At 37.9% G+C, this 25,478-nt stretch overlaps 1 protein-coding gene across 1 annotated transcript in view; it reads left to right on the top strand.

Moving 5' to 3' along the window:
* Positions 1-25,478, top strand: part of LOC140477399 (exostosin-1-like) — a 166,366-nt gene that overhangs the window by 136,765 nt on the left and 4,123 nt on the right. The window contains exons 4-10 of the mRNA XM_072571221.1: positions 1,137-1,256; positions 4,011-4,143; positions 6,358-6,476; positions 7,063-7,158; positions 10,102-10,191; positions 12,277-12,437; positions 16,925-17,096. Of these exons, the coding sequence (XP_072427322.1) occupies positions 1,137-1,256; positions 4,011-4,143; positions 6,358-6,476; positions 7,063-7,158; positions 10,102-10,191; positions 12,277-12,437; positions 16,925-17,096 (891 nt within the window). The remainder of the gene's footprint in view (positions 1-1,136; positions 1,257-4,010; positions 4,144-6,357; positions 6,477-7,062; positions 7,159-10,101; positions 10,192-12,276; positions 12,438-16,924; positions 17,097-25,478) is intronic.

Below are 25,478 nucleotides of genomic sequence, written 5' to 3' on the forward strand. Positions count from 1 at the left end.
CTCCAACTTCAGTCAAGAAGCTTGATGCCATCCAGGACAATGCAACACACTTGATTGGCACCACATCTCCAAAGCTCAATATCAGCAGTGTGTACCATCTGCAACATGTACTGCAGAAATTCACCAAAGATCCTGAAATAATGCCTTCTAAACTTACGATCACTTCTATCTAGAATGATAAGGGTAGGAGCACCACCACTTGCAAGTTGCCCTCCAAATCACTCCCCTTCCTGACTTTGAAATTAGATTAGATGAGATTCCCTACAGTGTGAAAACAGGCCCTTCGGCCCAACAAGTCCACATCGACCCTCCGGAGTAACCCACCCAGACCCATTTCCCTCTGACTATTTCACTTAACGCTATCGTCAATTTAGCATGGACAATTCACCTGACCTGCACATTCCTGGACTGAGAGGAAACCGGAGCATCCAGAGGAAACCCACACAGACTGAGAGAATGTGCAAACTCCACACAAAGAGTTGCCCAAGGCTGGAATCAAACCCGGGTCCCTGGCGCTGTGAGGCAGCAGTGCTACCCACTGAGCCACTGTGTTGCCCCGAACTATATTGCCATTTCTTCACTGTCGCAAGGTCAGACCCTGGAATTCCCTCCCTAAGGGCATTGTGGGTCAATGGACTGCAGCGGTTAAAGAAGCTCACCACCTTTCAAAGGCAACCAGGGACGAGCAATAAGTGCTGGCCCAGCCAAGGGTACCTTGGTCTCTCAAGTGAATAAAGTAAGAACACTGTCTAAATCCTCTGGAAACCATTCACTGTTTGGCCTCAACTGCTTTCTGTGGCAGAGAACTCCACAGGTTCACCACGCTCTGGATGAAGAAATGTCTCCTCATCTCAATGCTAAAGGACCTATCCCATTTCCTTAGACGATGGCCATGGGTTCTGGACTTCGCAGTCATTGAGAGCATCCTTCCTGCATTTGTATTGCCTTATGTGTCGTTCTGGTTACAGATCTAACTTGCGTATAGCTGTTGCATGACCGTCTTGCACATTCACTAGTGCAGTTATGTTAATTTGCAGATTTTCTCACTGACATGGAGATTTATTCATCAATTAGAATGTTTAAATGATTAGCACACATTTTCTGCATTGGTTATTGTTCATTGTCTTGTCTTACAGATACCTTCAACAATAAGGTCTATTAACCATGACAAAATCCTAGCACTTAAGCAACAGACACAATTCTTATGGGAAGCATATTTTTCTTCAGTTGAGAGGATAGTATTGACTACATTAGAAGTGAGTATAATATGGGTTTAACATATGCCAATTTATCCTTTAATCCAACAATGAAATCTGTTCTGTACTTTTCTAGTTGTTAGTAATAAAGTATTTCTGCATGTTTAACTAGTTCTAAATAACTTTGTATTTTTTTTTTGAGGGTGTTAATTTGGAAAATTATTTAACTCTAAGATTTCAGCATAAAATAGACATTTTATCTGCAATTGATTTTTTAGATTAATTTCTGCTTATTGTGACAAAATTGTGACGAATGAAGTTTTGACTTAACCAGTGTAAATGTAATGTAAATAGTAAATGTAGAAAGCCTATCCAACATCATTTCCTGGAATATCACTACAAAATACAAATAATTGAAAGCTTAGATTTAGTGTGTGGGATGGCAGGGATGTAAGAATAATGATATTATACTCCACTTAAATTTGAAACTGCATTGATGCTATAAACAGCCCTTCCAAACTTTACTCAAGTGGATTTGACAGCACTTATTCTTCAAGACCATGTGACAAGCATGTGCTTACAAAAAAATTTGGTGTGAATTCTTTATAGTTAAAATCATAATGTAAGGAGTTAAAATTGGGTAGGCAATGTAATTCTCAACAGAAAGTTCATTACCTCAGATCCAAACAGGCTGGCTGTGAGGGTTTCACAGGGTGAATGTTTAAGACAATCCTATTGTTTAACTAATGTGTAAATTAATCTTTCCTTGTGTAGGACCCTAAATATTCTTTGCAGGGACAGCAGTTATCAATTTGTAGTTTCAGTCTCAGATATTATACTTGCTGTTCACAATGTAGCAGTCTTCACAGTGGGAAGGCGAAATGCAGATTGGTTGAGTGCTGCGTGGAACACTTCATTCAGACTGCATGCATACATTAATCTTCCAACCACCAGTCATATTAATTTGCCACTCCAGCATCTAATGAGGCTGAAAGTGCAACACCTCCTCTTTCAGTGATTCAGCATAGACTGCTTTTTTTAAAATAGCAACTGTTGGTAATGATTCTACTGTTGTCATTTACACCACCTCTAGATTAATTAGGAGTTTCTTGTTTTATTGTCAGTTGTGTTCACCTCACACCATCATCCCATTTGTCACTTAATCACTCCTATTTTCCACTTAATCACAGGCATTTCCATTTGTTTTTATTCCCCACAGAGCTACCACTTTCCCAATTTCTACTTACTTAAAACTTGATGAATCTTAACCTCTTACCAGATCTGGTGAAAGATCATCGATCTGAAGCATTAACTTTGCTTCACTTTCCACAGTGATGTCTGATGTGCTGAGTATTTCCAATATTTTCTGTTCTTGGATGTAGGTTTGCTCGCTGAGCTGGAAGGTTTGTTTTCAGATGTTTCGTCACCATACTTGGTAACATCTTCAGTGAGCCTCCAAATGAAGCACTGGTGGTGTAACCTGCTTTCTATTTACATGTTTGAGTTTCCTTGGATTCCAATGAAACTCAAACATATAAATAGAAAGCGGGTTACGCCACCAATGCTTCATGCGGAGGCTTATTGAAGATTTTACCTAGTATGGTGACGAGACGTCTGAAAATGAACCTTCCAGCTCATCAAGCAAACTTACATCCACAACCTTAACCTACACTACAAATCTTCTCACCAAGTTTTCTGTTCCTAGTGCAGGTGCTGGAAATCTGAAATATCTTGCTTTTGTTAGCTCATCTAGATGACCGGCATTATTATATTTAATCCAAGGCTGCATTAGTGCAGTAGTGAAAGACAATTGCTCACTGCAGTCTTCTTCTAGCCTTACCAGGATTGTATGCATCCCTTATAATCATAAAGAAATAAAGTCTCTATAATTGGATAGCAATCAACAGTGAGGAACGCGGTTTAACTTTCAGTTTACCCTCACCCCAAATTTTTACCTTCTAATTATTTCACTAGTTAAAATAAATAGTTTATTTAAATATACTGGGAATAGAGTCTGGAAATTTCTGGTTTAGTTTGACTTTGTGTTTTGCTTATTAGACTGTTAAAACAAATTGTATAATAGCCTATATTGGGTGTGGCATTATAGCTCAGTGGTTAACATTGCTAGCTCATAGTGTCAGGGATTTGTTCACGATTCCCACCTTGGGCAATTGTGGAATTTGCACATTTTCCCTATGTCTGCGTGTGTTTCCTCTGGGTGCTCTGGTTTCCTCTCACAATCCAAAATTGTGCAGATTAGGTGGATTGGCCATGGTAAATTGCCTGTAGTGTCCAGGGATATTTTGGCTAGGTGGATTAGACATGAGAAATGTAGAGTGACAGGGTGGGGAGTTGCGTCTGTGTGGGATGCTCTTCAGAGGGGCAGTGTGGAATCGATGGGCCGAATGACCTGCTTCCATGCTTATAGGGATTCTATGATTCTATCTTGAAACACAGGATTAAGTTGCATCATGGCAAAAGTGAAAGCTCATTGCCTCCTAAATTGTTATTTTTGCTACTTTACTGTAGATTTAATTGTGGTAGCGTACTTTTAGCTTTCATAAAGTAAACTATGATCTTCAAACATGGATGATGTTGCAATATTTATTGTACTTGCTTTGAAGTTAAATATATTTGTGTAAACATAATCAATGTGCTTTATATGGAGTTGTTCTGGAAACTAAATAAGCAGGAACTGACAAATGGATTTTGCAAAATTTATCACCATTAATTCTATTTGTTTGGGAATTATGCATCCCCATAGTCATTGGGTCAGAAAATGTTAGAATTGCTAACGATATATGTTTTTGATAGATAATTCAAGATCGGATTCTTAACCATATATCTCGCAATGGTTTAATTTGGAATAAACCTCCAGGGGGATTATTTAGTCAACCACAGTATTCAACACATCTAGGAGATTTTCCTTTTTATTATTCTTATTTAGGTAAGTAGAATGCAAAATAATTCAGGCTGAAATGAAGGTATTATCGTAATGAATCGTAATATGCTGGTAACTTTTCATATGTTAAATCCTTTTCTTATACAAAGTATATTGACATCACATTTATGTATTTGCAATACAAGACTTTAGCTATAAGTTACAAACAAAACAAGGTTTAATCTCATTGTTAGATTGCTTCCTTGTATGGAAATGGTAGGGATTACAAGCATGCCAACCTGAAATTTCACTGCTGACTGATTCTGTGCTGATATAGTTGTGAAAGAATTTTATGAATGCAATAATAATTTCAGTAGTAGTCTTTTGTTTTTGATTTTTGATGTTGGATACAACCCAACTTGTGGGTCAGCATTTATTGACTCATATTTTTGGAATGACCATTGTAAAGTTGGATTCCTCCTCTTCCTGTATTTTTCAAATGAATCTGCAATAATGCAGATTGTGATTTTAATACAATTTGCTTTTTCATAGTTGTATTTAACAAATTTCAATTGAAAATACCATTTAGTGCATACATTACCATTGATTTTCAACTATTTATGGTGTGGAAAAGATACTATGTTACTTGCATATTGGCTCAAATTACTGATGATTTGCACTACTATACGTTACCCTTGTAAAAACAATAACTCGTTGCCAACCACCACCTGACTTTCGAGAAATTGTTGCATTTGTCATAACTTTCTGGGGCATGTATAGTTCTTAAGTAAAGGCTGATCCCTCACAACAGGAGAACTCCTGTAATATTGATAGAACATAGAAAAATACAGCACAGGAACAGGCTCTTCTGTCCACTAAGCCTGTGTCTACCATTATGCCATTCTAAACAAATCCTGTATGCCTGCACTTGGTCTGCATTCCCTGCCCATATGCCTGTCAAACTTTGCTATCAAGTCTACTTCTATCAACTTCCCTAGCAGCATGTTCCAGGCTCCTTCAACCCTCTATGTAAAAACTGAAACTTGTCTTGCACATCTCCTTTAAACTTAACCCCCTACCTTAAGCCTATGCCTCCTAGTCATTGACATTTCCAACCTGGGAGAAAGAACTCCAACTGCACACCTTATCAATGCCCCTCATAATTTTATATATATCTGTCAGGTCGCCGCCTCAGCTTCTGATGCTGTCATATTAATAGTCAGGTTTGTCTGACTTTTCCTTATAGCTAATACATTCTACTCCAGGCGACATCCTGTTAAACCATGTTTGCACATTGCCCAAAGGTTCTACATCCTATAATTTCACAACCAGAACTCCACACAATACTCCAGATGAAGCCTAGCTAAAATTTTATACAACTGCAATATGACTTGCCAACTTACTAAGAAAGGCAAACAAGTATGTTTTCTTTACCACCTGATCCACTTGTGTTCCTACTTTCAGAGAGCTATAGACTTGCACCCCACGATCCTTCTGTATATTAGTACTCCTTAAGGGTCCTGTTAATTACTGTTGCATATGATCTCCCAACTACACCTCCACACAATTGTCCAGATTAAACTCTTATCTCCATTTCCCTACCCAATTTTTCAGCTGATTTATATTCTGCTTCGATAAGCTTCCTTACTTTTCCGGAATTTCACAAATTTTAGTCTTGTTAATAAGCCTACTAATCAGACCATCAACATTTTCATCCAGATCATTTACATATATTATAAATAACAGGTGTTTATGTTCTTGCAAGTTCACAGACTTTTTTCTGGCTCACAAAATCAATAGTTAAAATTTTGGAGTTTCATTCCTAATGAAATAAGTTCAGTATTTTCCCTTCTTTCTGTATCTTGCTCAAAATCAGTTTTTATTTACTTCTATTTGTTTCTTGCACCCAATTTTCCTTTGCTTTCTTCTCAGTCATATAACAACTTAACACTTATTGTTCACCAGGGCCAAATTGACCTTCCACACTTACCAGCTCCACTGTCAGCAATTTGCAGTGCACAAAGTTTTTTTTCAGCTGATGCTGAGGGGAACCAGTGTAACTAATGGAACATATCATGAGTGTCTCGGCTCAAATGTGGGATTAGAATCCTGATTGTGAATGGTAGTGTGTTTTTACGCCTAGTTTTAGTGAACTGTAGTATTTATTGTCAAATGCACTGCCTGCTTAAGTAACTGTCTTCAATTTCTTTCCAAGTGTCAGCAGCTTAAATTATCTGAATAGTTTTGATCTTTAACCTTTTCCTATGTTTTTGGTTTCAGGTATAAAGCCTTCATCTAAGTTTACTGCGGTTATCCACGTAGTGACTCCGCTGGTTTCGCAGTCACAGCCAATATTAAAGCTCCTGGTAGCTGTTGCTAAGTCCCAATATTGTGCCCAGGTAAATTGTCCATTTTTTTTTCTATTTGATAGCTGATAAAATGTTTCTTAAACACTGTGGATGTTTGTGTTTTTAAAATCTCCTCTCAAATTTCTTTCCTGCTCTCTGGAAGGCATATGTGTCAAATATCTTACTGTTACCTCATTAAATTGGCTGTAAGGTATTTAATGGCAGATGTTAACAACTACTTATCTGTGGTGTTTTTACAGTTGGGGTTAAAACATAATCAACAGTTTGAATATGGGCTGATTTGATATCCTTCCCTTATCTTTGTAACCATAGTATGCAAAATTAAACTGATAAGGTGCGCACTTTTGAGGTTACATTTAGTTGCTCCTTTTGAATTGGGATTGTTTTACCTGAAATCTTAGCCTAATAGCTCTATATTTGTTGAAATGTTGTCAAGATGTGTTTACAAGTAAAATGTGGGGAAAGGTTAAAGTATTGTCAAAGTAAAATTAATGATTGTCCTTTTGAAGTAAGTAATTATGTTGTCAATGCATAATTTATGAAATAGAGCATTTTAATTGGCACAGACTTAAAGGCAGTGTAAATTTTGTATATTAATCCCAAATGTTGGTTGTAGGTTATTGTGTTATGGGACTGTGACAAACCTTTGCCAGCCAAACATCGGTGGCCCTCCACTACTGTCCCTGTGTTGGTAATTGAAGGTGAAAATAAAGTAAGTTTTCTTAGATTGCATGCTTCAATCTCAAAATACTTCATTATTATCTGTGTGTTGACAGTGGGCGATTGCTCATAGGATTTGCAGACTTTGATAACTTTGTGTACTTCTGAATATTGCTTTGACATTTGCCAAAAAAATTGTAAGTATTTAAAGCAAAAATACACTGTCATCAGATTAAAGTATATTTGATTTTTTGCTTATGGGCTTTCAACTGTTTGCCAATATTTGTCACTGTCCTAACTCCATGACCAAGCACTCTGACTGTTCCAGTGTTTATGCAGAGAGTATGCAATGAGGTTCAAATGTATTCTAAAACATATCTGACGACATTAGGCCCAGTAATTTGAATTCCAGTAATACTAATAGGATCTGTGTTCTGTGTAATTTGTAATAATGAGAGACATCATTGCATGTAAGGGTTTATTTTTAAATTAAATGTTTCAGTAGCTTTCATAGACGCTAACTGTGGGTAGATCAATTTTTTTATAATTTGTGCTGTGGCCACATTAAGAGTCTTGGCTCATGGGGGAACATTCATTGGAAATTAGTTCAAGCTGTGGCTGCCATGAAAATATGCAATCCAGGCGAGTGAATCAGTAACATTCAAGCTATCAACTAAACAGTTGAGTTAAAATTCTAAGCACAGGCTGTCATTGATACAATATTTATAATGTAAAGTGAAGTATGCTGAATTTTTGTTTTATTTTTTAACCTTTTCTGCTGCCTAATGAATTTCCTGCTGGAAAATGTATAGTATGAATTGTGCTCCAAAATGCAAGTCTATTTGGGGAAAGGCTAAACAAATTAAAAACCTTTTGGAATGTTAAAATTAAATCCATATTTGACATTGAAAATTATCATGTATATTTATGAAAACAATTTTGAGTTTAATGTTTAAGATATCCCTGTGATTCATGCCATTCCCTTCTCATCCCTCCCATAACATCCTAAAGTTGCAAATTCCATGGGAATGTGTTTAGAGTCCTCTAGTGCTTTCCCTTCGTCCTTCCTCTCAAACCAGCTAAGATGTTTGTCTGTCACATTGGTTTTAATTTTGTAATAAGTTACATCAACTCATTATTTTCTAAAATAAGTACTTGGAAATATTAACAAGTACTGTCAGGCCTAGAGAATTGCTATGGGTGTCATTCCCTTCACCAAGACCACCCATATTCCATAACAAAACCCATCTCCATGCTGCTTCAGCTTATTAGTCTTATCCATATGCAGAACTGTTCTAATGTTCCTGGCTGTTTTTGCACTTTTCAGCCTCTAAACTTCACATATAAAACTGATTTTTCAGAAATTTTTAGCACAGAAAAGGGCCGTTTGGCCCTATGTATCTATGCTAGTCAATAAAGATCTGACTGCATTAATCCCGTTTTCTGTCTTCTGGTCCATAACTCTGGGTGCCGTGTCAACGCAGGTGAATATCTAAATACTGCTTGAATATTGCAGGAGTTTCTAATTCATCCACTCTAGGCAGTTAGTTCTAGATTCCTACCACTCTCTGACGAAAAAGAATATTCTCCTCAACACTCTTATTAGGTTTGTCCCTCTTGTCTTGGATCTGGATCTGGTTATTGCACCCCCCCCCCCATAATATTGGAAAGGGATCTGCCAATGTCCCTCATAATCTTATATGCCTCTGTCCAGAACTTTCCCAAATATTTGTTGCTTCAAAGACTCTCCGGTCTTTCCTCATAGATCAGACCTCATCGATCAGCAAGGTAGTATCCTAGTAAATCTCTTCTGCATCTTCTCTAGTGCAATTACATCTTCCTATAACACAGTGGCCAGCACTGTACACAATGCTCCAGTTGTGGCTTAACCAGTGTACTTTTTATGGTTCTGGTACATCTTTCTTGCTCCTGTACTTTCTGCTTTGTTTAATAAAAATCAAGTATCTCATGCCACCATAACCATCTTATTTAACTATCCTACTCCCTTCAAGGATCTTTGGATATTCACACCAAGGTCTTTCTGATCATCAGTTCCTTCTAAAAAATCTATCATTCATCATATAATCCCTTATCTTGTTAGTCCACATGAAATGTATTACCTTACTTTTATTTGTTCGATTCTATTTGCCACTGCTCTGCCCAGCTGACCAGTTCATTGATAATCCTCCAGCAGATTTTGGTGATCCTCCTCACAATGTACTACCCTACAGGTTTTCATATCTTGTATAAACATCTTAATCATACTCCCTACATTAAGTCCAAATGATTAATATACACCATAAACAGTAAGTGCTGCAATATTTAGCCCTGTGGAACTGCTGAAAACCGATTTCCAGTCACACAATTATCTCCCTGCCATCGCTGTCTGCTTCTTGCCTCTCAGCCAATTTTGGATCCAGTATGCCATTTTGCCTTTGATCCCATTGGCGCTCTCACTTTCTTGACCTGTCTACATGATGGATGCACTAAAATTTTACTAAAGTCTGTGTAGACCCCATTAAAGGCATTACTCTCGTCAACATTCCGCGTTACTTCTCCATAAATTTGATCAACTTTGTCAAACATGATCTTCCTTGAATAAATCCATGCCTACAATCCCTGATTAATGCATGTCTCTAAGTGGGAATGTACTGTACTCTGTCCCTCAGACGTAATCACCATGCAGGTAAGATTGAATACCCTGTAATTTGTTAGTCCATCCCTTCCTCCATTTTTTAATAATGGGACAATGTTAGCAGTGTTCCAAACCTCTGGCACTTTACCTGTGGCCAAAGATTATTTGAAAATTACTGCCAAATCCCCTGATACCTTCTCCCTTGACAGCTTGGGTTAACCCTCATTTGGGCCTACAACTTATCCACTTTTCAAGTTGCCAAGCCCCCTCATATCTTCTCACTCGGTTTATTCAGGTCCTGACTTTATTGTCATTAAAGATGCAAAATTAATTGCCAATTTTCTTCTACATTATGTATAGGTTATGAGTAGTCGTTTTCTTCCCTATGATGCCATCAATACGCATGCAGTACTTAGCCTTGATGAAGACACTGTTCTTTCTACCACTGAGGTAAGGGTACACCAATCTTTTAGCTCAGCTTGAAACCTACTGTCCTGTTTGGGAAGTTGTGCAGTTTAAGAAGACCTTGAATGTTATTGATCTCTACTGAGCTATTGGACATCACTGAGGCTGGTGATGGGGACACCGCAATTGGCTTCATGCGTCTTGGCTGAGGAGAAGAGAATGTGGCTCGGATTAGTATTCCTCATTCCTATTGGATGTGTTGTGCTGGAAAGCATTTGTGTACATGTTGAGTGAGAACAGAGTGGAGCTCCATTGCAAAAATTTAAAGAAAAGGCTAGATTATAGGATTTGCTTTTGATTACCACAGCAAAGATCCAGCACAAATACGAGACCAGATTTTCATAGTGTTATGCCGACTCCAAAGTCCTTCAAAAATGGTGGGCAAGGGATCACTGGTGTGGGATAAGGATGTGGGTAGCGAGTTTCCTCCTGCTGCATTCCCAACCTGGTCAGTTTCATTGTGAGGTTAAAAACTGAAAGGTCTTGGAAAATGTTTTTTTTGACAGATATGGAGGAAGGGTGAAGGACATGGTGTTGAGGCCCAGTGCCCAAGATAAAGAATGGCAAAAGAGAAAAAGGTGTAAAATACATGTAAATTATGGTCTGAAAGGCAGGGAATGAGTCATCGCTGCTGAGAGCAAAATAAACAAACCAAGCACAAACCAGAGAGGAGTGGGGAGGTGGTTGGAGAAAATGTAAGAAAAATGGAAGACCGGCATCGTGTAGTCATTTTCTGAAGTTATAAGATTCAATGTTGGGACTTAGAACCTATAAAGTACCCAAGTGGCAAATGAGATGTTGTACCTGATCATGTGTACCCAAGAGCTCTGTATGGAAGCGAGGGAGGTGATTGTTAGGCCCTTTGCTGAGATATTTGGATCATTGATAGTCATAGATAAGGTGCCGGACGACTGGATGTTGGTGAACATTTAAGAAAGGCGATAAGGAAAAGCCAAGGAACTGGAGACTGGTGAGCCTGACATTGATATAGAGCAGGTTGTTGGCAAGGATCCTGAGGGACAGGATTTACATGTATTTGGAAAGGCAAGGATTGATTAGGGATAATCAACATGGCTTTGTGCGTGGGAAATCATGTCTCACTAACTTGATTGAGCTTTTTGAAAAAAGTAACAGAGGATTGATGAGGACAGAGCATTGGATGATCTATAGGGACTTCAGTAAGGCATTTGACGAAGTTCCTCATAGGAGACTGGTTAGCAAGGTTAGATCATACGGATTACAGGGAGAACTAGCCATTTGGATACAGAACTGGCTCGATAGGAGACAGAGGGTGGTGGTGGAGAGTCATTTTTCAGACTGGAGGCCTGAGAACAGTGGTGTGCCACAAGGATCGATACTGGGTCCACTGCTTTTTGTCATTTATATAAATGATTTGGATGTGAACGTGGGAGGTATAGTTAGTAACTTTGCAGATGACACCAAAATTGGAGATGTAGTGGACAGTGAAGAAGGTTCCCTCAGAGTAAAATAGGATCTTGATCAGTTTGGCCAGTGGGCTGAGGAATAGCAGATGAAGTTTAATTTTAGGTGAATGTGAGGTGCTGCATTTTGGAAAGGCAATTAGGGCATTATACACTTAATGGCAAGGTCCTGGGGAGTGTTGCTGGACAGAGACCTTGGAGCGCAGGTTCATAGTTCCTTGAAAGTGAAATCACAAGTAGATAGGACAATGAAGAAGGCGTTTAGTATGCTTTCCTTTATTGGTCAGACCACGGAGTATAAGAGTTGGCAGGTCATGTTGCAGCTCTACAGGACATTGGTTAGGCCACGTTTGGAATATTGTGTGCAATTCTGGTCTCCCTCCAAAAGGAAGGATGTTGTGAAACTTGAAAGAGTTCAGAAAAGATTTACAAGGATGTTGCCAAGGTTGGAGGTTTGAATTATAGGGAGAACCTGAATAGGCTGAGGCTGTTTTTAAAAGAAAATGACAAAAGATTATAGCTGTTGTAAGTCACCTGCATACAGATATAACATTTCTTCTTTATTATACAGGTTATTTGTTCCTAATTTTGTGGGGAAAAAAAATGATTAGGCTTCATCTTATTTTAGGTGGATTTTGCCTTCATTGTGTGGCAAAGCTTCCCTGAAAGAATTGTGGGATACCCAGCTCGCAGTCATTTCTGGGACAGCACAAAAGAAAGATGGGGTTACACATCTAAATGGACCAATGATTACTCTATGGTCTTAACAGGCGCTGCTTTCTACCATAGGTATGTACATGGCAGTAATACATTGCTCTTAAACCTTTCTTGTACAATAACCATTTATATTTTTCCTGTAAAGCTGAATTCAACTATACAGGGAATTTGGTAAGTCATTATCCAACTGACCTTTGGCAAAATATTTTAATTTTCTTCTAAGGTTAAAATTTTTCATTGTCGCAATCCTTATAGACGGCATGACAACTTAAAAAGACAACTGAGAGTGCTTTAATTCTTCTTTGATGGAAAAGAAAGTTTTTCTGTTTAACTTCAGCAGAGGTATTGTGTATAATTCTGGGCACATCAGTCTTGAAGGTGGCTTGCTAAGTCTCAAAAAGAGCAAAGAGGCTTTGTACCAACAGACCACTTGCCTTTCCCTATTACCAGCTGAACTTGAATGCTAGCCTTTTGTGACTTACGCCTGAGAATGCCCAAAATCCATTTGTGCTGCAGCTCTCTGCAGTCTTTCTTCATTTTAATAGCATTCACTCCCCTCTACTTTCTACTGAAGTGCACAACCTCTAATTTCCCCACATTTTATTCTATTTACCAAGTTTCTCTTCACTCACTCATCCTGTCTACAGAGGGACCTCAATTATCCAGCATTTCATTATCCGAATTTCAGATTATCCAACCAAGATCACAAGATCCTGATGCTTGGCTAAACTATGTTATCTGGCATTCAATTAACCAAATGAAATACTCTCTTTCCCTGTCCTTCGGATAATTGAGGTTCTTCTGTGTATCTTTCTGCAGGCTGACATCGTACCTATTTTTATATCATCTGCAAAACAGAAGATAGCACATTTGTTTCTCTCATTCCAGTCATTAATCGAATTGTAACTAATTGTAGCCCCACCATTGATCCCTGTAACAGTGCCCTAGTTACAAGTTGCTGTCTTGAAGAATACCCCCTTTTATCCAACACTGTCGTCCATTCATACTAAGAGTCAAAGAAGAGTGTCCCACAGTCAGCATAACAGTGAAGCAGTTCAGGAAGATTGCTTCACCATAGTGGTGATTGCAAAACATTGCAGGAGGTGTGTCCTGCAGTGCAGCACTCTGGGAAGAGATATCTGCAATCGATATCATGGTGAAGCAGTCCAGGAAGAGTGTCTAGCAATCAGCACTGCAATGAAGTAGTTTGCAAAGTGTGCCCTGCAGTCACTACTTTTTGAAAAAAACAGAAGTATCAGCACAGCAGATCTAAGTTAATTGGCTGGTAAGAAACAACTGTTGGGGACTACCTGTAATCTTCTATAAATTAGGAAAGTGTACTTTTAAGAACTAGAAACAAGTGAAAGCTATGGCCAATATAATAGAGGGGGTGTTTCTGTGCTGTACATCTCTATGAATCTGACACAGAAGAGCTGAGTGTGGGCCTGAGAGCATCTAATGTAGTACCACTATTCAAGAAGGGTAGTTGGGATAAACTAGGAAATTACAAGTCCAATATCTGTTGTTGGAAAACTATTGGAAAATATTCTGAGGTACAGAAATCAGCTCCACTTGAAGAAGTGAGGACTAATCATGCATAGTCAGTATGGCTTTTTAAGGGAGAGATTAGTGCATTTTTAGTGGTACTTCTGTTGGTGCAGTGTGGATGGGCCGAAGGGTATTTTTCCTGCACTGTATGAATATGGTTGGAAATGTGATTAGAATTGATGGATGTTCAGTGACCAGAGCAGACACAATGGGTTGAAGGGCCTTCTTCCGTACTGTAAAACAGACTAATATACTACACTCAACATCATCTATTCTTATTGTGTGGTGCCAATGGTTCTACCTTATCAAACACATATGGAATGTAAAGACCACATCTTAATTTATTTTTGGTTGTGGATAAAATTGAGCAAAGGACTGTTTCACAACAAAGCAGAGAAAGGAATTGCTGCATTTTTGAAATATAAGTTATTGAAATTCATTGTAAATCATATTTATGCTGTTGCTTTGTAAGCACTGGGAAAGATGTTAAGGCAGTCAAATGGTTTTGTGTGGTCGGCAACAAGTAACTGTTTTGGGCATTTGTACCCAATTGTGAATGTTGAAAGTCATCAACCTGACAATTATCTGGTTCCTGGGTAGTTAAACAGCTTGTGGGTCCGAACGATACAGGGAGAAGTTGTCCAGCCTTTGGAAGTGGAGGTAGCCTTTCACACACTCGCTTTTGCTTTCTTGTTCCTTCCCCCCTCCGTCTCTGTGTCTCTACCCCTCCCCCAGTGAAATACTTAAAGTCTGAAAAAAAATCCATTATTTTCTCCCAGCAGTTACTGGAAACTGTTGTTTTTAACCAGTAAGTCAGAGACTTTATAATTTGTGAACATTTCTTCAGAGGAGCCAGGGAGAGACGTGAAAGAACCTGGAGGAAAAGATCAAAGATATGAAGGACTTGGGAAACAAAGCAGCACCCCATTGAACCATGAGGTCTAATGTTATTGAACAGTTCCCCTAATTTTGTTTTCCTTCGACCTGTAACATCAATATTTTCTAATCTATCTGGGTCTGTCTGTATGTATATGTAAGGGAGTTTTTGAAAGATGTAAGAATTCTTAGTAAAATTATATGCCACCAATTCATTGTTTTTAGCTTGGTTAGAATCTATTTATTTCTAATACTTGCTTTCTGTTAACCTAAGTCTTTCAGGTAAACTGCATATTTGGATAATTTTTTTAACTTTTGTGACAAGTCAAGAAAACAGAGGTTTGATTTCCAGCATACATAACAGTGAAGTCTAACTGCAAATGCAAATGTTACATCTGAAATACTCCCCTTTATCTGTCCTGCTTGTTCCTTCGTCAAAGAATTCCAATAAATTTGTCAGCCTTTTGCTTCAACTGTTTCTGTGTTTAATAGATCTAAATGCACAGTGGATACTGATGTTTTTATGTATTTGCACTAGCCAATGTCAATGAATGTGATATTTTTGTAGAGCTTGATTTCTGATGTCAGTTAACATCCAATTAAAAATTTTAGAATCTGCTGGGCACTACATGGCTAATTGGCAAAACCTGAGTTACAGTGCATATAAACCTCTTGCAGATTTTCCCATGAAATATGATGAGGGAGAAACATGTTGGAAGGGTCTGATTTCAATTAAAAATTGAGTTTGTGCCAGAATTACGATAAACCTAATTATCAGGGATGAACAGCAGATCACTCTTCCAACATGCCTGTTGCTTTGTTATAATGCTTTAGATTTGGGGAATAAATTAAAGTGAAGCCTGCTGTAACAGTGGGTAAATTCACAGAAATAACAACCCTTAATGACAGGTAATCACACTTTAACAAGGCACAAACAGCTGGTTTATGATCCAAAATAGCTAGTATATTTTATATAGTTTATGCAGTACCTTTTATAATTGTTGAGATTGATCATATGAAATTATTTACCCCAAGGTAAGCAGCTGTGCAGGATAAATGGGAAAGATGCAATTGGTAGGGGGTCCGTAGTAATCTCCCCTTGTGTTCCACTACAGATGGGATTAATACAGGACATGAGTGTTTCACTTTTAAAGTGATCTATTATAGCCATAAATACAAGCTGCAAATAAGTCTTGATGTGAATTGTTTTCTGTAGTGTCTTTTATGATTAAAGAATTTGTTTGCTTTAGCTAATCTCAATAAAGGTACATTATGATGTATCACAAATCTAAATGGTGAATGCAATAGCTTAGAATATTAGTTCCTACTGATTTTGTTGGAGATTTTCAATGATTATTAAATTCTATGTCCGCAGAGTAGTCATATAAGTAAGTGGATGCTAAATTCAATAGGGTTTAGAGGGAGAAAGGGAGAGAATGGGGTTGAGAAACTCAGGACCCATGATTGAATGGTGGAGCAGACTTGATGGGTTGAATTGCCTAATTTCTGTTCCTATGTCTTTCTATATCTATGCAGACCTGCAATTAGTTTAAATGACTTTGACTTTGCATTACAAGAACTCTTTAAATCAAGTGACATTCCTGCATCATTTCAGTCATGTTTCGATGAGAACTAAAATTAAAACATGAAGTGAATTATGAGCTTTAGGGTGCAAAGTTTTTTTTAAACTTTCATTTTAGAAGAAAATGAAGAGTCACTGAAGAGTTTCGAAATTGATTGGCAGAGGAACTTTAACTAAATCAATTGCTTAACAGTAAATTTCTCATTAATTTTATGACATGAATTTCATTATTCTCTTGTACAATTGGAAAAATATTCTCTGTGAAAATCTATGAGCAATTATATTGATAGTTTTTCTGTTAATTGATTTTTCTACTTGTAAGTTCTTAACCATGTAACTTAGTGTAGGTAAAATTATGATAGAGTAATGATAGAGTAATTTCCTTCATTGTATGATTTCCTGCACTGAAGTAGTTTGACTTTTCCTTGACAACCAGTTAACTTGCATTCAGTCAGATCATCAACTAGTACTTCAGTAATGTATTTGACTTAAAAGTGATATTGTATTTTAGACACTTAAGATTAATTCATTGGCTTTGCTTTTATTATTGTAGGTACTACCATTACCTGTACACTCATTATCTGCCTTCCAGTTTAAAAAACATGGTGGATCAACTGGCCAACTGTGAAGACATATTGATGAACTTCTTGGTTTCAGCTGTCACCAAGCTGCCTCCTGTTAAAGTAACTCAGAAAAAACAGTATAAAGAGACAATGATGCAGCAGGTAATTTAATTGGGTGTAAAGTAAAGAAACCCAGACAACATAAATTTTATGGTCATTGTAATGGATTTGTTGAACTTTAATACTGATGTGATACCAGAGTTTAGGGATTGAAAGAAAGGCTTAGTTATATCAGGCTTTTCGTGACCACTAGATATCTTCAAACATTTTACAACTAATGAAGTGTTTTTAAAATGCAGTTACTGTTCTAAGAAGAACATAACCAAAATACACAGTTTTTTTTGTATGATAATTGAAGGATAGATATTGGTCAAGGCACTGGGAATAACTCTTCTCCTCGAAATCATGCTATGGAATCTTTCACATTTAGCTAAGCAGGTAGATTGTTCCTCTGCTTAGTATATCTTTAAAAAACTGTTTCTGTAACAATGCAGCGATTTGTCAATATAATACTGAAGTGTCACCTAAGACTTTTGTTCCCAATTTCTGGAGTAAAATGGACAGCTGTCCATGGAAGTGGCAGATCTGGGTACTTCTGATAAGAAAATACTAAAATGTTTTGAAGGGAAGAAACAGGGGAAAGTGGTATTTTTGGTGAAAGCAATCATGGCAGTACTGGAGAAGGTAGCGGCTTTAGAGGGTTCAAGGACAGATCAAGGCTAGAGCTGAGGACTAAGAGCAATTACAATTTTCACCAGCAACCTTAAAATGACCAAGTAGTACCAAGGATTTGTTTGGCCTTTTCTGGTGTAGTGGTAGTGCCTCAGCCTCTGAGCCAGAAGGCCTACATTCAAGTTCCACCTGCAATACCACATCTGAGCAGGTTGATATTATAAAAAATATACCAAGAATGTAATGAGCCAGAAGGCCCAGGCTCAAGGTCCCACTAGCTGCAGAGGTGTGTAATAACATATCAGTGGGTTGATTAGAAAATATCTAGTAAGAATATGATGAGCCAAGTCAATCAAGTGACAGTGGGGGAGAACATTTGAGGGACAGTGATCATAAGATATTAAAGGAACTGATGGGGAATTACATTATTCAACCAGAGTAAAAATAATCAACCAGCAGATAACCATCTATAATCAGGCAAGAACAGACCTGGGCTAGGTAGACTGGAGCCAATGGTTGAAGGAAAAACAGTGGCAGAATGATGGGCTACCGTCACAGTGGAGGAGGCTTGGGCGTAGTCAAGGTACATTCCTTCAAAAGAGAATGACAAACAAATCCAGAACTTCCTGGATGATGTAGGAGATATAACCTAAGGTAAAGGAGAAAAAGTGTGCCATTGCATGTGAGGTAGTAAATGCAATTAAGAAATAAACTGAATGCAGAAGGTTCAGAAGACAAGGTGATAAACCAAATAAGAGAAGCAAGAAGAGATATAGGAGAGAAAAAAAAGAACTGGCAGTTCTCTCAAAGGGAAATCTACATCTTCTATAAGCGCATTAACAGTAAAAATATGGTTTCAGGAGGAGTAGATCCAATTCAGGACCAAAAAGAGGATTTGCACATGGAGACAAGAGGTGTTAAATAAATACTTTGCATCTGTCTTCACCCACATGGTAGATGCCAGCCAGGCCATGGTGATAGAAGAAAAATCTGTCACCAGAGACATTTAAAATTGGTGAGATGTTAGATAAGCTGCTGTTCAAATTAAAAGGGTGCAGAAAAGATGTGCAACGATGTTACTGGAATTGGAGGGTTTGAGCTATAGCAAGAGGCTGAATAGGCTGGGGTTATTTTCCCTGAAGCGTCAGAGGCTGAGGGGTGGTCTTATAGAGGTTTATAAAATCATGAGGGTTATGGATAGGGTGCATAGCCAAGTCTTTTTGCCAAGGTTGGGGAATCTAAAACTAGAGGGCATAGGTTTAAGGTGAGAGGGGAAAGATTAAAAAGGGACCTGAGAGCAACTTTTTCATGCAGAGGGTGGTGCATGTGTATGGAACGAACTACCAGAGGAAATGACGGAGATGGATACAATTACAACATTTAAAAGGCATCTATTTGGATACATGAATAGGAAAGGTTTAGAGAGATGTGAGCCTAGATCAGTTTAGGATATCTAGTCGATGCAGATGAGTTGAACCAAAGGGTCTGTTTCCATGCTGTAAACTCAATAACTATGACTGTCTATGTTAAAGTTGATAAGACACAGGGAGCAGATGAAATGCATGCAAGGATATTGAAGGAAGCGAGTGTAGAAATTGTAGGTGCATAGGCAATAATCTTTCAATCTTTCAATCTTCTCTACATTCACGATGATGCATGAGGAATGGAAAATTCCAAACAACCAAACAACGTTAAAAAAAAATGGTTATAAAGGTAGGCCCAGAAATTACAAACCATTTAATTTAACTTTGGTTTTGCAAAGTAATTATCATGAGATGTTGTTCATTTCAGAAGTCAGCATTAACATGTTCAAGGAAAGTAGTGTCCAAGAAATTTGCTGGAATATTTTGACATGATAGCAGAGAGAGTTGATTATGGCAAGGCTGTTGATGTTGTATACCTGGACTTCTAAAATGTATTGTAGTACCACATGTGGACTTCAGGTAAGTTGTAAGGCATGGAATAATAGGTTATGGGTACAAAATTGGCTGAGTGAAGGAAACAAGGTAGTGATTAATGGATATTTTCAGAACAGGAGGAAGGTTTATCCCAGAGGAATCTTTGTCTAATATATATAAATGATTTTGCTGTGCAGGTGCTAGTTTCAAAGTTTGTGGATCTCACAAACCTTGGAAGGTTTGTGGGGCAATACTATCAACAGAGTTCTACAGTGTAGAATTTCAAAAATACATTGACAAGTTGGCAGAATGGTAGGTAGCAGAAGTAGCTCAATGTAGAACGTTATCAGCTAATAAACTTTGATATAAAGAATGTGGAGATACAGTATAATATAAAGAATACTATTCTAAAGGGTATACAGGAGAAGAGAGACCTGAGTGTATATGTATATGAGACATTTATTATGGCAGGACTGGTAGAGAAAAATAAATGCATTACTGTAGGCTTCATTAATTGGCGCACAGAGTACAAGAGAAGAGAGGTTATGCTGAACTTGCATATGACACTGGTTAGATCTCACCTGGTGTATTGTGTACAGTTCTGGGTACCACACTTCAGGAAGGATGTGAATGCTTTGGAGGAGTGCAGAAATAGTTTACAAGAATGATTTCAAGATTGGGACATTTCAGTTATAAGGATATATTGGAAAAGTTAAGACTGTTTAGAGACTTGATGGAAATTTTCAAAATCAGATGATCCTGCTCGTAAAAGGAATGAGAACCAAAGAATATTGTTTTAAAGTACTTTGCAAAAGAAGTAAATATGAGGTGAGAAAAGCTTTCAAACATTTGCATGGTTTAGATTTGGAATGCACTGTCTGGAAGTGTGTGGGTACAGGTTCATTAATATATTCAAGGGGGCATTGAATGATTGTTTGAATAGAAACAGTGTGAGGGGCTATAAAGAAAAGGCCAAATCAAAATGGTTAGATAACTGGTGTGGACACGATGGACTGAATGGCCTCCTGCTGCATTCCAATTCTGATATATGTGAATTTTCCTTATTTACGTGGTTTACTTCAAGATCTGAACGAGTACAAATGAGAGAAGCAATTCAGCCATGTATTTTCTTAGAAACCTGCAATCTCTCTTGATAGCATTTACCTCTAACTTTCAGCCAGTGATTGCTGCTGGGTAGTACATGTTTAGATATAAGGTTGAGTCTGACTATGCTGCCATTTATGGTCGGATTGTCTTCAGACAGGCATTATACAAATTGATACTGCCAAGATTCAGTTCTTTCTAGAATGATAGATTGAAGTTGCCAATAAAATATACAAGTATTGACACAATAGATGAACCATTTTCTAAAACAAATTTAGGAATGAAAAAAGATGAAAGAATTCGTAGTCAGTAAGTCAAACCCAAAAACGTAATAAAAATTAGCATTATCTTATAAATGGGAAGTTGTTTATCATCATCACAATCCAGAAGAGGCAAGGAAACAGCAAAATAAAAGTAGGTAATTTGCCCTTTAAGCCTGCTATATCATTTAATATATCATGGCCAAGTATCCATCTCAGAAGTACCTTTCTTCCCCTGCCCTTTGATCTCTCTATCCCTCAATTTATGTCTGATTCCTCCTTGAAAACATTCAATGTTTTGATCTCAGCTGCTTTCTGTGGCAGAGAATTACACAGGCTCACATGTCTCTGGGCGAAGAAATGTCTCTGGGTGAAGAAATTTCTCTTCATCTCAATCTTAAATGGCCTACCTTTACCTTTTGTCTGTGACTCTTTGTTCTGGACCTCCCAGTCATTGGGAACATTCTTCATGCATTTACTCAGTTAAGTCCTGTTTAGAATTTTTATAGGTTTCTATGAGATACCACTGCTTATAAATTCAAGTTTATAGAGTAGTAACTGATCCAGTCTTCTTTCATACATCAGTCCTACCTTACCAGGAATCAATCTGGTAAGCTTTCGTTGCACTTCCTACGCAGAGAGAACATACTACTTTAGATAAGTAGATCAAAAATACATGTAATATTTCAGGTGTAGTCTCATCAGGATCCTGTATAATTGCAGCAAGACATCCTGCTTCTGCACTGAACCCTCTACCTGGGAAGGCCAGCATCCCAGTTGCCTGCCCCACCTATATATAAAGTGAATAGCTGGGGTCCAAGCACAGATGACTGTGGTAGCCCATTAGTCACTGCCTGCATTCTGAAAAGGACCCTTTATTTTTGTTCTGTGTTTTCTCTGCCAAGTAGTTCTCTATTCATGTCAGTACATTATCCCCAATCTTATCTTTATTCTGCATCCTAATTTCTTACGTGGGACCTTGTCAAAAGCCCACTAAAAGTCTAAATAAACCAAATTCACTGGCTCTCTCATTATCTGATTATATCCTCTCAAAATTCTAGCAGATTTGTCAAGCATGATTTCACTTTCATAAATCTGTGCTGATTCTGTTTTCCAAGTGCTCTGCTATTAAATCTTTCATTGACATCCATTACCAGCAGTCGCTAACAGCCAGATCATTATCCACTGCTTTGTCTGTCCAATTGTTCTGTCTGTTTCCCTACCTATCATTTACTCCCTATCGTCTTCCACAACCTCATCTTCTGCATATAAACTGACATTTTCCTAGTTACCTTCTGTTCTGAGCAGGGTCACTCAGCCTAAAATGTTAATTCTGTTTTCACTCTGCAGATGCTGCTAAATCTGCTGAACTTTTGCAGCAATTTTTGTTTTTGTTTACCATTACCAATACCAGTCTGTAATTTCCTGTTTTCTCTCAACTTTGTTTTTAAATAGTGGGGTTACATTAGCTATCCTCCAATCAATACAAACTATTCCAGACTACACAGAGATTTGAGAGATGACCACTAATGTATCCACTGTTTCTGGAGCCAATTCCTTAAGTACTCTGGTGTTATGAAGGTGTAAGGGGTACTGTACCTTTAAGAAAGTTGAAAGCTAGCAAGGACTTGGAGAAGCACACAAAGTACTGGAGAATTTACAATGTAGGTTTTGGTTCAGAACAGCTAGCACTGACTGGGTTGCTTGGAGATAAAAAAAATTCAAATTCAGCCAATCTGTTTAAATTATACCCCAAATTACCAACCTCCAATCAAGTTTGAATTTAGGATATTGACAAGATTAAAAACCAGTGAAATGATCTGATGCTTTTGGGTATATGACCAGGAAAAATTGAACAGTTGAGGAGGAGAACTACCAATCCACCAATATATGCAGACTGCCCAGAGAATAACTCTCTTAAAGGTACCTTTATCTATCGATGACCTGTGAAACAAATCATTAAGAAGAAAAGAATACAAAGGAAGATACAAAGAGAAGATTCAACAGCTGGCTGCTTTTAAAATTTGATTTTTTCTGTAAATCTTAATCGGGGGTTTTATCAGGCTAGTATTGTAGAGGGGAAGGGAAGAGATAGGTTTAAGTATATGAGCTGTAAATAGTTGTTAGTTAATTATTCTCTGTTATACTTTGATAAATTAAAGTTGTTAATTTTTACTTTAAATGGTGACTTTGGGATAGTTCTTTGCCTCAAGAATTTCACAGATTACAACACGTGTCGGATTTGAATTAGCAGAGGGGTTTACCCCATTTCTTATCGCTTAGTTGTAGATTATCAGGATCTGGGAATGTATCGGCTTTTAATCCCATCAATTTCCCCACCGTTTCCCTACTAATGTTGACTTCCTTCAGTTCCTCTCCCTCGCTACAACCTGTTCCCCTACATTTTTGGGATGTTATTTGTGTCCTCCTTTGTGAAGACAGACCAAAATACACATTTAATTGGTCTGCCATCTCTTTGTTGCCTGTGATAACTTCCCCTGTTTCTGATAGTAGTCTTCAATAAGTTTGTCTTCATACAACGTTTTCTATTCACATATTTATAGAAGCCTTTACAATCAGTTTGTATGTTCCCGCAACTTTGCTTTCATACACTATTTTCCCTCTCTTAATCAATCCTTTTCTCCTCCTTTGTTGAAATCTAAACTGCTTCCAATCCTCAGGTCACTAGTTTTTTTTCCGTCAAATTGTATGCCTGTTCCTTGGATCTAATATTGTCCTTAATTTCCCTCGTTAGTTATGATCAGGCCACCTTTCCCATTTTACAACAATTATAGCATTACCTCCATGCGTTCTTCAAATGTTTCCACTGTCTATCAATTGTCATCCCTTTAAGTAATGTTCCCAATTTATCACAGTCAGCTCACCCCTCATGCCATCATGATTTCCTTAATTTAGCTTCAGGACCCCAGTCTCCGAATCAAATATATCATTTTCCATCTTAAGGAAGAATTCTTTAATATTATGGTCACTGTTCCCCAAAGACTCTCGCAGAGCTAGATCACCAATTATTCCTTTCTCATTATGCAATATCCAGTCTAGGATAGCCTGTTCTCTAGTTGGTTCCATAACACATTGATTCTACAAACCATCCCATACACACTCCAGGAATTCCTCCTCGACAATATTGTCACTAATTTGATTTGCCCTATCTTTATACAGATTAAAATTGTCCATTATTTTAGCTGTACATTTTTGAAAGAGAGAAATTGTGGTAAATATCTAACAATTCATATTTACAAATATGTTCAAATGTCTGAAGGCTCTTCACTGAAAATATTACAAATATTTTATGGCAAACCACAAAGTGCAATGAGAAAGAGAAGTTTTAAGGAACATCGTAAAAGAGAAGGGGTACTGAGAGAGACTTGAGGAAATCCCAGCGCTTACATTTTCAACGGACGAAGTTTGCCAGTGGTCAAGGGATTAAAATTGCAGATGTTCAAGAAGACACATTAGATATAGTCAAAAGTTTGTGCCTTCTAGGTTTAGAGGTTGGGTGCAGAGATGGGAGAAAACTGGAGAGATTTGAAAACAATGATCATTTTAAAATTTATGGACTGACAAACTGAATGATATTAAGTGTTGTTAAGGACACAGTCGAATGAGACTTGTATGGCCAAGTCTGCAAGTAATGCAGGCATGAGTAAGTTTCAGCAGGTGAGCTGAGGCAACATTCAGGCAATGATACAGAGGTACTGTAGGTGGTCTGGTTTAACTTTGGTGGTCACAAGGGAAAGTCATGGAGCCTCTGTCTAGGGAACCAAGTAGGAGAATGAAGGCCATGATTGATTGGAGTAAATCAGCGCTTATTTGGAATTGAATGTTGGATAAGCATCATCGCAAATTATAGTGAGTGAAACAGCGCACAAGTTTTTGTGGTCATGTGAGACAGGATGTTTCCAGCATATGTGGATCTTCTGGTATCTTTGGGTGATGCCAAATGCACCACGTACAGATGAGAAATAAAAAGACCTCGGTAGAGTTTTGAGAGTACTTCAGACTTGTAGAAAGAGAGAGAGGAGCTGTTTCTGGCCTCACCTAGATGGAAAAGAATGGAACCAGGCAAATTTGGTCCCCAACCTTGAATTCAGAAACAAACATAAAGGCGAACAGCATGTTTTCAGGATTAATGGTCTGAGAAGAGAAATGGTCATCACGCAAGTAGTAAAGTTAAGAATGTGTTCACAAAACATCTCTACCAAAAGATTAACCTGTCATTTTCTCACTTCAGATGCTGATGGGCTGTCTATTTTTTTCATTTTTTGTTGTTCATATGTCAATATATGTTTATATATAATGTGTATATTGTTTTTATCCTATTGGTTGGTTAGAGTCATAGAGATGTGCAGCACGGAAACAGACCCTTTGGTCCAACTCGTCCATGCCGACCAAATATCCCAACCCAATCTAGTCTCACCTGCCAACATATGGCCCATATCCCTCCAAACACTTCCTATTCATCTACCCATCCAGATGCCTTTTAAATGTTGCAATTGTACCAGCCTCCTCCACTTTCTCTCGCAGCTCAT

This window comes from Chiloscyllium punctatum, chromosome 5, assembly GCF_047496795.1.
Source record: "Chiloscyllium punctatum isolate Juve2018m chromosome 5, sChiPun1.3, whole genome shotgun sequence".
Classification (NCBI taxonomy): Eukaryota; Metazoa; Chordata; class Chondrichthyes; order Orectolobiformes; family Hemiscylliidae; genus Chiloscyllium; species Chiloscyllium punctatum.